The sequence below is a fragment of the Orycteropus afer genome, unplaced genomic scaffold (assembly GCF_000298275.1).
Source record: "Orycteropus afer afer isolate SDZICR_OR568_19922 unplaced genomic scaffold, OryAfe1.0 scaffold00020, whole genome shotgun sequence".
NCBI classification, from domain to species: Eukaryota; Metazoa; Chordata; class Mammalia; order Tubulidentata; family Orycteropodidae; genus Orycteropus; species Orycteropus afer.
Genome location: NW_006921607.1, coordinates 5,846,418 through 5,858,366, shown reverse-complemented (window position 1 = coordinate 5,858,366; position 11,949 = coordinate 5,846,418). Strand labels below are relative to the sequence as shown.

The following is an 11,949-nucleotide window of genomic DNA, read 5'->3' as shown; positions in this document are numbered from 1 at the left end:
AAGACTGGCAGTTCAAACCCACCAGCCACTCCTTGGAAGGAAGGTTGGGTAATCTACTTCCGTAGTGATACTGCCTCGGAAACCCAAGGAGGGGTCGCTAGGAGTCGAATCAGACTCAACAGCAGTACATTTGGTTTTTAGTTTGGTCAGCTTGGCTGGGCCTGATTTTTGAGTGGCTGGGCAGCTGGATGTAGTATTCCCCATGATGAGACTGGTAATCAACTCCATGGTGGAATCTAGTCTGAGCAGCTGAGTAGCTACCTTAGGAATGTGGTCTGCTTCCAGTATATAAGAAGACATTTTGAGAAAGGTCTGTAGCTTCTTGGTACATCTGGATCCTACATTTGGCCATCAGTGGTCTGCCATATTGTCTACTCACCTTAGGACTGTTTCTGGACTCAGAACTAGTGGCCTGCCATGTTGCTTGATAATCAGGACTGTGCCATTTGACTTGTCGACCTTGGGTCTGTCAGCCTCAGCAGCCAGCAGCTGCCTGAGTTAAGAGATGCCTCCAGCTCCAGTGGGTGGGGAGCAAGAGGCAGAGCTGAAACCCTGGCACTTTGAACTCAGACTTCTAGCTTCCTAAACTGTAAGAGAATAAACTCTTACAAATACCCATTTGTGGTATTTTTTCTGTTAGAGCAGTACTAGATGGGGCAATCTACTTCCATAGTGATACTGCCTCAGAAACCCAAGGAGGGGTCACTATGAGTTGGGTCCAACTCGATGGCATGTAACAACAACAGAGAACCAAAACAACCAGATTCCTCTATTAATCCAGGATTCACACTGGCCGCTAGAGGTATCAATATAAACAAGACAGAGTCTTTATCCTCCAGGAGTCTGTTGTTAAAGCTATTTCTGCACTAAGCACTAAGGGCCAACCTTAGACATAAGTGAGCTGACTTATGTGTATCACGCATCATCAAAGCAAATGTGCCATTCCTGCCCTGCTCCAGCATTAAGAAGGAGAGGTACAAAGGGTTTGTTCTTTCTTTCCTTTCTTATATACCTTATGTTTTTCCCCAGGATCAGGAGCGGGGAATTTGTTTCATCAAGATGTTCAGGAAAGGCTATTATCAAACAGAATCAAAGAAATACTACTTCTGGGAACAGTACACAAATGTTCTTCAGCTGTGCTTCACTGCCTATGGCCTGAGGCCACCAGGAGACCAATAAAGGTTGGAGCTCAAGAACACCAACTCAGATCCAAGACTTCTCCCTGGCACTCAGCCATGAAGCTCCTTTTTCCCATCTTTGCAAGCCTCATGCTACAGTCCCAGGTGAACACAGGTAATGTGGAATCCTGGGTTTGAGAGATCAGTGTGAAGAAGCAGGGATTTGGCTGTCCATGCCAACGGGAACAAGTACCCAAAGAGATGACTGAAGATCTTACCTACTGCATCAATAGTGCAGGAACCCCATGAACTCCCAAAAGCCCCTAGCTCTAGACTGTGTCTGATGGAGACACCCCAGGAGCTACAGAGAAAAAGGGTGCTTTCACTATGAACTCAGAAACTATCCAATATAGAAAGCTGATTTCCATGCCCTGTACATAGCTATCATTCTGAGACTCAGCCCAAGTCTATTTCATTTTATTTGTATTTCTAGTCTAAACGATCTCTTTTTTTTTTTTTTTTTTCAATTGTGATTTGGGTGAAAGTTTACAGGGCAAATTCATTTTCCATACAGCAGTTCATACACATTGTGTTTCATTATACTGACTGTAATTCCTCACAATGTAATCTCTTCTCCCACTTCCTCCCTGTAGTTACCTCTTCTCTGTGCCCTTCTTTCTTTTGCATTCCTGTCCCCTGAACTATCTCCCTGTACAAACTCTGCCATTCAGTTCTCCCACGATTGGTCATCTAAACCATCTCTTGAAGCAAGTGTTCGTATCAGTTTGCACCTTGCTGTAGTAAGGAGGAAGTCCTTACCCTTTTACTCAAGAAGAGATCCTCTTGGAATCTAGTGAACAAATCTGTTATTCTCTCATCTTTTCCAGATTTTACAGTTTCATCTGCTTCTCTCAGCCTTTGTCTTCATGAAACCCCTAAAATTACCATAAGGGCAGCTATGAACACATTATGGCAAAAGGATGAACTAGAGGATCGGCCATTGTTTTGGGAAAAGAAGGGAGAAATGTTGAGACTTGCCTCAAAGAATTTTTCTGTTTTGTCTTTGGTGGCAAAATAATGTGGAAGTGTTTATGAACATGGAGGTACTACATAAATCTGTTGTTATTACAGAAAATGAGTTGAATTAAGATGGTTAGGGGAGAAGAGCTTTCTTGATTCAGAAAAGGTGAGACATTGGGATGGAAAAATACACTAGATGACGATGAGGGACTAAGCTGAGCAGGGGATGTAGAGCTGTAGATGGCAATGTGGGAGTTACCATGACAGAGATAACATTAAGGCCATGATCAGGAATAAGACCTCTGAGGGACAAAGTGTCCAGATAAGCTGAAATTATAGAACATCATGCCCTAAGAACCATGTGCTGAGCAACTAACTGTCAAAGAGGGAGAGGACAGGGGCCACTGGGTCTAGCAAAAGACAGTACTCCTAAAAGTCATGATGACTCTCTCCCAAATTCTTGATTGGATTAACTTTGTGACAGAGTTTTACTCCTGTTAACATTTCCTAGGATAATGGGGATGGGATGGTCATGGTTTACAAGTGTTAAAGATGCTAAGTTGAGGGGTGAAAAATCCTATCCTAAAGCAAATAACTGGGCTCCCTACTCTTCCTTCACCTATGTGTACTAGTTCTTTTAACGTGACTCAAGGAAAGGAAACTAAAATGGAGATTTAATCTTGGAGATGTGTGGAGGCTCTCTTGGTCTGCCTAGGTTTCCATGAACATCACTAAACACAGAACTTAAAATATAGTATTACAAAATTCCAGTTACTCTAATTCTCTCCCTCCAGCAGTTTTGACATTATATCTGGTTATTAACCTTTGCCCAATGCCATTCCCTTTTCTTCTTGCAGAATTCTTTGGCTGGAAAAAGTGTTTAATGGGTTTTGGGAAATGCAAGGACCACTGCACCATGGGGGAAAAACAAGTAGACACATGTAAGAAGAAAAAATGTTGTGTTGGACCAAAAGTGGTTCAAATGATAAGACACTTCATCCAATCTGAAATGCTTAACATATTTGAAGAGAACTCCCAAGGACTTCTAAAAAATTTCAAGAATTCTGATCCTGTGATACCAATGAAATATCATATTTTATCTGTTCTCCCCAAAATCATAAACATTGATCCCTCTATTAATACCAACACTGTCATCATCACAAATCCCACCACTTTGAACTTCACCAGGACCGACACTGCTACTTCTACCAAGAGTGACAGCACAGAAAGGAGAGATTCTGCCATTGCTTTCACACCACCACCAGCAGCACCACCACCACCATAGACACTGTCAACACCACAACCGGAGCTGGAAGAAGCTGCTGAGCAGGCCCTTCCCATAAAACATCAAGTTCTTCTCTGTCTTCTTTGTCTATAAAATGAAACAAAGAACTACGTCCTCTGTCATCAGTTATTCAATAAACTGTTTAAGTACCTGCAGCGTACATAATGTTATCTTTCTCACAAAAGGCTCACAGAGAAAGTAGAGCTAGGGAAGGATGGAATTTTAAGTTTAGATGACCAAGAGAAAGTATACACCAGGAAAGAGAAGCATTGAATTTGGCCTATGGCCTAGATTAAGCTTCTGTAATAGTATTTATGACTGTCATATACGTGTTTTCTTGGGGCAACAGGAAAGAAAGAGTGGAGGATTTTTTTCCCACAGATTCTGGGGGTCCATATGCAAAACAGAACGTGAGAAACCAAGTGTCCACCTTCTCCACTGAAGAATATAGCCCAATTCATGAAGCCATTTAATACAAGAATACAGGGAGGAAGAGAGGGTGAAAGTGGGTAGACGTCCTATCTCTGAACCAAGGAGTTTTCAACAAGATTTCCAAAGGAACAACAAGCAATGGGTTAAAGTAGGGCTTTCCAATAGAAACACAATGCAGACCACAAATGTAAAAACTGTGTATGTAATTGTTAATTTTCTAGTAGACTCATTTTTTCTCTTTTATTATTATTTTTATGGTGTTTTAGGTGCAAGTTTACAGACCAGAGTTTGTTTTATATTCAGCATTTCGTGTACATTTGGTTTCACTCCCCAATCACCATTCCCAACCCAATCCCACTCCCCTCCCCTCCTTGCCCAGTAAGCCCCGCCCCGTGCCCCTCATAGTTATGCACTGCTGTGTGTCCTGCATTTCCTCCGTGCGAATGTTGCCCCTCTGGTGCCCCGTGGTCGATTGCTCCAAGGGATGCATCTCTATAGAGTATGTGGGTGTGTTACCCTTGGTTGAGTGTTCTGCATGTATGTCTTGTTTACTATTGGGCTGAAAGCCAGCCACTGGGAGTGAGTTTTATTTCAGGCCCAAAGTGTATCCCAGGACCATAGTATCGGGTGTCCCACCAGAGTCCATCTGACCAGTAATTCTGGTCATTATTGTAGTTTTCCAGTTGTTGTTATGTGCCATCCAGTCGGACCTGACTTATAGCGACCCCTCCTTGGTTTCCTAGGCAGTATCACTATGGAAGTAGGTTGCCCCATCTTCCTTCCGAGGAATGGCTGGTGGATTTGAACTGCTAGCCTTCTGGATAGCAGTCAAGTGCCTTAGGCATTATGCTACCAGAGCTCCTAATTTTCTAGTAGACTCATTTTGAAAAGCAAAAAGAAATAAGCACAATTAATTCTAATAACATATTATCTTTATTACAATAAATTCAAAATATAATACCAATTTTTAATCAATATAAAATTATTTATGAGATATCTTACATTCTTTTTTGTACGAAAAGTCTTCAAAATCTCATTTTACTTTACACTTACAGCAAATCTCAATTGCGACTAGCCACACTTCAAGTGCCTGATAGCTATATCAAGGCTACTGGCTACCATATTGGAAAGCATATGTTAGAGACTTTTGAAGTCACAAATAGCTATAGGACTGTTAGGCAAAGGGGATGATGCTAATCCAGGGAAGACAGCCATGTTTCTGAGGACTGAAGTATAGAATCTAAGAGCAGGGTGATTCAGAGCTGATGCTTCCCAGTTAACATGATGATTCGAACAGCACTTTGAATTGTGTGACCTGAAACAGATCACTCATCCATGTATGAGCATGAGTTTATTCATTCATAAAATGGAGGTGTAAATATTTTATTTCAGAATGTATGTAGCAATCTTCAGGTAACACTTCTTTCTGATGCCCAAATGTAATAGTATGGGCCTCTATTCCAGCTTTTTAATATCTTCTCTCTGCTACATATCACCTTCTTTCATGAAGAGACCAAGCCTACTGGTTCTCTACCCTGCACAGGGTCTTCCTAAGTAAAGGTGAAGATTTTTCTGCAGTGCCTCACAGTGATACTAGATAGAGTACAACTTTTTAATATATTTTCCTGCATATTTTTGTGCAACAGAAAAGAGTTGCAACACAAAGACCAATTTCAACTCCTTCTAGCTGTGTCTCTCCTGAGGGATCCCAAGACCATGTGTGAGAATTAGATTCTTCATGTGCTACACCTGTACACCAAATGCTGGAGTATCCAGCTTACCTTTCTATAGATGAGGGGCTCTCTTCCATATATACCCACAGAAGAAGAGAGTATTTCCTTCTTACCCAAGTTAAAAACCTTCCTTTGAGTCCTCTTTTCTTGTTACAGAACCTGTTCAGCGCTACTCAGAATCAATGACACTGGGGAATATCCTTTTCCTTCAAGGAGATTCCACACCCTCTGTGACAAAAAAAAAAAAAAAAAAAAAGGTACGTCTCAAATATCTGTTCTCTCCTTTCACTACAGCAACAAAACCCTCCAAATGCCAGCTTGGCACAAAGCCAACCAGAGTAAAGGCTACATTTCCCAGCCTTCCTTGCACCTCATGGTGTGAGAAACCCTTTTTCTCCTTCCTGCTGCATGATGATGGCAGACAGTGAAACAGCTGTAATATAGACACTAATGAGCAAGGGTTTCTATGACAGCCCTTGACCATCTTGGTCTATGTGAGAGAAAAATAAGTTTTGCTAAAGTTTAAACTGCTATTATTTTGAATTTCCTACTACTCACATTTGAAACAAATATACCCAACCAGCCATATGATCCCAAAACAATATGGTCTGGAATTAGTATATTCTGGGTTATTCAGTCTTAGCACTATGATGAGACACAATCTGTGATGACCTTGGCCAGGCAATTCCTAGTATTTTTCATGGTCGTCTTCCAGTATACAGAGGAGAATCTGCTTGTGTGTCCTTCCTGACCAGCCTATCCAGCTCAGCAAAATATTCCCTACAAAGAACTTGTCAAAAGATCTACAGATATTCATATACACAATACTACATTATCAATAATAACAAACATTAATGTATGGGTAGATACATATGCAAACAGGCTGAATGACTAGGCCAAAGGAAATATACGTCTAGGCCAAAGGGAATATACCCATGACCATATATAAGTTTGGCAGATGGTATTTCTACATACATATTTGTGTATGTTATAAGGATGTCCATATATGTCATAGAGCTAACAGAGGACAAAGTTATAACAACTTCTCAGCTACAGCCAACCACTCTGAGGGAACAAGTAGTTAGAGCGGTGGGCTCAGGATCATAGTCACAGGGACATCAAGTTCAATTGGCCTAACACACCACATGAAAACATTGTTCTACATCCTACTTTGGTGAGTAGTGACTAGATCTTAAAAACTTGCAAGTGACCATCTAGATGCAACCATGGGTCTTTCCTCATCCACAGCAAAGAAGAATGAAGGAAACCAAAGATGCATGGAAATAATTAGTCCAAGGGACTAGTGGACCATGAGAACCTCAGCCTATGTGACCATGAGACCAGAGGATCTAGATGGTGCCCAGCTACCACTGTTAACCACTCAGAAAAGGATCAGTGCAGGAGTTCCTGAATAGAGTGGGAGAAATGTGGAACAAAACTTGAAATCATAAAAAAGACCAGGTTTACTGGTCTGATAAAGCCTAGTAAGACACCCGACACTATGGCCCCTAGTTACCCTTCAGGTCTAGAATTGAACTCACTCCCCATAGCTTCCAGCCAAACAATAGACAGACATATAGGGTGAACATTTACATCAGGTGGATACACTCCTCAGAACAATCAACCATGGGAGAACAGAAGGGCAGTATTTGCACAGGGAGATAGCTCAAGGGGCAGGAATGCATAGGGAAGAAGGACACAGGGAAGAGGTAACTACAGGGAGGAAGTGGGAAGACAGATGTTACAACGTGGGAATTACAGTCAATGCCATGAAACAAACTGTATATGAACTGGTATATGGAAAATGAATTTGCTCTGTAAACTTTCTCCCAAATTACAATAAAAATTTTAAAAAAAAAGAAAAGTTTGTAAGTGACCATCTAAGATGCAACAATGGGTCTCTCCTCATCCAGAGAAAAGAAGAATGAAGGAAACCAAAGACACATAGAAACAATTAGTCTAAGGAACTAGTAGACCATGCAAACCTCAGCCTACATGATCCTGAGACGAGAAAAGCTAGATGGTGCCCAGCTACCACTATCAACCACTCAGAAAGGGATTAAAATAGGAAGCCCTGGACAGAGTGGGGGAAAATGTGGAACAGAACTCAAAATCATATAAAAGACCAGGTTTACTGGTCTGATAGAGACTGGTGGAACTCCGGAGACTATGGACCCTTCAGGCCTGGAATTGAACTCACTCCTGTGGCTTCCAGGCAAACAATAGGCACATAAGGTGAACATTTATACCAGGTAGCTATACTCCTTAGAACAATCAACCATGGGAGATCAGAGGGGCAGTATTTGCATAGGAGATGACTCAGAGGGCAGGAATGTACAGGAAAGAGGGACACAGGGAAAAGGTAACCACAGGGAGGAAGTGGGGAAAGAGCTGTTACATTATGGGGATCGCAATCAATGTCATGAAACAAAATCTGTATGAACTGCTATATGGAAAATGAATTTCACCCAAATCGCAATTAAAAAAAAAAAAAAAATCTCCAGAGCTACAGGAAGTGGAACAAGATGGCCACATAAGAAGCTTCATGTTCTCATCTTCCCACAACAAAACCACGAGATATTGGTGGAATCAATGGTCTCAGAAATCTGGAAACCACTCAGAGTGACAGTATCTAAGGGAACACTGAATCAAGAAAAAGACGACAGAGAAACAGTAGGAGCACATCGGTTCTCCACCCATCCACACACCATCCCCTCCCTGACTTGACACAGCCATCTTAGGGTGGCTGCAGAGGCCAGCACTTCTAGCACAGGGAGCCTATCATTAAAGCAGCAACAAGCACTCCCAGATAGAGAGCATGGTGAAAGACTGCATCTTTCAACAATTTTTTTTATAAAAAGGAGTGAACTCTGGAAACAAAATCCACTTCCATCAAAGCAATTCTGACTCATAATGACCCTATAGGATAGAATAGAATTGCCCCAAGGCTGTAAATCTTTACAGAAACAAACTGCCTCATCTTTCTCTCATGGAGCATCTGGTGGGTCTGAACTGCCAGCCTTTTGATGAGCAGCAAAATGCTTTAACCATTGAACCTCTGGAGGAGGAGAAAAATTCTGATTTGTAGAGTTGCCTCATAATAATTGCCCAGTGCCATGGTTTCAATAAAAAGTAGCAAATAGCAAAGCATACAGAGCAACATGACAGGATGGTTTATGCCTGAGAATAAAACAGTGACAGAAACCATCCCTGAAGGATAGATAATAGACTTACGAGGCAAAGACTTTTCTTTTTTTCAAATTGTGATTGGGTGAAAGTTTACATAGCAAATTCACTTTCCATACAGCACTTCACACACGCTTTGTCTCATGACACTGACTACAATTTACCCCAATGCAACACCTCCCCTCCCACTTCCTCCCAATAGTTACCTCTTCCCTGTGTCCATCCCTCCATGTACCCCTGCCCCCTGAGCTGTCTCTCTGTGCATAAACACCCCTTCTTTCTCCCATGATTGTTCTCTCCAAGGAATGTATCTACCTCAGGTACATGTTCAACTCTTATGCCTGTCTTTTGTTTGGCTGGAAGCCACAGGTGTGGGTTCAATTCCAGACCTGAAGGGCAGCTAGGGATCATAATCTCAGTGGTTCCACCAGGCTCTATCAGACCAGCAAACCTGGTCTCCTTCTCCCCCGCCAAATGATTTTGAGTTTTGTTCCACATTGTTCTCCCTCTCTATCCAGGATCTCCTACTTAGATCCCCCTCCGAGTGGCTGACTGTGGTAGCTGGGCACCATCTAGTTCTTCTCGTCTCATAGTCATATAGGCTGCAGATAGCATGGTGTAGCAGTCGCAAGGACTAATTGTTTCCATGAATCTTTGGTTTTCTTCATTCTTCTTTGCTCTGGATGAGGAGAGACCCATCATTGCATCTAGATGACTGCTTGCAAGCTTTTAAGATCCCAGTTGCTACTCGCCAAAGTAGGAGGTGGAACAATGTTTTGTGTAGTATGCTATGCCAATTGAGCTTGATGTCCCCTGTGACTATGGTCCCAAGCCCACTGGTTCAACTACTCAGTCCTTCTGGGTAGCTGGCTGTGACCAAGAAGTGACTACAAACTTGTCCCTTGTCAGCTCTATTATACCCCTGGAAATTCTTACAGAACATACAAATGCACTTGTAGAACCATTGTCTGCCAACCCTATACATGGTCTTGGGTACACTCCATGCTGCATAAACATACCTAATAGTTCAGCCTGTCCACCCATCTATCCGTATACCCATGTTTGCCTTCACTGACAACACAGTACTGTATGTGCAAAAGGGTTCATCTTTGTTGTCTGCACCTCCCAAGTACCTTTCTATTTCTTCCTCTTCCTCAATGCCACCATGTTGATCACTCACATTTGGTACACGCTCTTCTCTTCACCCAAATCAATACTTATCTCTACCTATCTAACAGTGTTCCCTACCCTACCCTCTCATCCCTGGTAACCAACAAAGAAAATTTCCTTCCATATATTAACTGTTCCTTGACTTTTACAATAACGGACTAATACAATATTTGTCCTTCTGTGATTGACTTATTTCACTCAGCAGAATGTCTTCCAAGTTCATCCACGTTATGTGGTGTTTTGCAAATTCTACATTATTCTTTAGGGCTGCATAGTATTCCATTGTGTGTATGCACCATAGTTTGGTTATCCATTCCTCAGTTGATGGATACCTAGATCGTTTCTAACTTTTTGCTATTGTAAATAGTGCTGTGATGAACATGGGTGTGCATATGTCTGTTCTTGTCATGGCTCTCACTTCTTTAGGATATATACCTAGTAATGGAATGGCTGGATCAAATGGTATTTCTATTTCCAACTTTTTAAGGAATCACTAGGCAAAGACTTTAAGGAGCTCTGGTAGTGTTGTGCTTAAGGCACTTGACTGCTAACCAGAAGGCTGGCAGTTCAAACCCACCAGCCACTCCTCAGAAGGAAGGTTGGGCAATCTACTTCCATAGTGATATCATTTTGGAAACCCAAGGAGGGGTCAATATGAGTCAGGTCTGACTTGATGGCACATAACAACAACAACAGGCAAAGACTTTAAAACAACTGTATTGATGTTCGAGGACCTTATGGAAAATACAGACAAAAAAAAATGAAGAAAAATAATAGAGAAACAAAATGGGAATTTCAATAAAGAGATATGTTTTTTAAAAGATCCAAACATAAATACTGGAACTGTGATAACAAAGGTTGTGTGTCAACTTGACTGGGCCGTGATTCCAAGTAGTTTAGCAGTTATGATGTAGTCATCCTCCATCATGAGATCTGATGTAACATAATTACTCCTATGAGGAGATTTGCTATAAGCAGTCAGTCAGTTGAAAGGGAGTTTCCTTTGATGTGTGTGTGGCCTGTTTCTAATATATATAGAAAAGCTCTGACAAATCTCTCTGGCTTTTTGCTCAACCTGGATTCTGCATCATCTGTCCTCTGGTTCTTGGACTTGAACCAGTAGCCGGTCATATTCCCTGCTGATCTTGGGATTGTTGCACAGCTTGTGAGCCAGCAGCCTGCCAGCTCACCTGTCAATCTTGTATTCATCTGCTTCTGAAGCCAGCTCAGAAGGAAGGTTGGGCAATCTACTTCCGTAGTGATACTGCCTCAGAAACCCAAGGAGGGGTCGCTATGAGTCGGGTCCAACTCAACGGCACATAACAACAACTGAAGCCAGCAGCCTGCTGTATTGCCCACCAATTTTGTGTTCATCAGCTCCTGCAGCTACATGAGTCAGGAGAAGCCTCAAGCTTGATATCTGACTCATGGATTTGGGACTTGCCAGCCTCTACAACTGTATGAGCCATTTCCTTGAGAAAAATCCATCTGTCTGTCTGTCTGTCTCTTTCTCTCTCTACCTCCCTTTCTTTCTCTCTCTCTCTCTCTCTCTCTCGCTCTCTCTCTCATATATATATATATATATAAAACCTTCACCAGTTTTGCTTCTCTAGAAAACCCAGCCAAAGACAGGAACTGGAAAGTATAATAACAGAAATGAAAAACTGGTTGGAGAGGTTCAACAGAGATTTGAGCTGGTCGGAGAAATAATCAGTAAACTTAAAGATAGGGCAATTGAAATTATCAAGTCTAAGGGAAAAAAAGAATGAAGAAAAGTGAAAAGAGCGCTTTGGTATATTATCAAGCAGACCCATGTACATATTATGGCAGTCCCAGAAGGAGAAGAGAGAATGGTACTGGGGAAAAACTGACAGATAACTTTCCAAATTTGATGAAGTAAGATAAACCCAAAGAAATCCACATCAGGACACATTATAATTAAACTCCTAAAAATTAAAGATAAATAAGCCAGAAAGCAGCAAGAGAGAAGCAAATTGAGAGTTCC

The 11,949-nt window shown here is 41.7% G+C and overlaps 1 protein-coding gene across 1 annotated transcript; it reads left to right on the top strand.

Annotated features, from left to right (window-relative positions):
- Window positions 1–1,235: 1,235 nt before the first annotated feature.
- On the top strand, window positions 1,236–3,423 carry DEFB129 (defensin beta 129). Its single transcript, XM_007934708.2, has 2 exons — window positions 1,236–1,293; window positions 2,996–3,423. Exons 1-2 carry the CDS (start codon window positions 1,236–1,238, stop codon window positions 3,421–3,423), a joined length of 486 nt encoding a protein of 161 aa, XP_007932899.2.
- The last annotated feature ends 8,526 nt before the right edge of the window (window positions 3,424–11,949 follow it).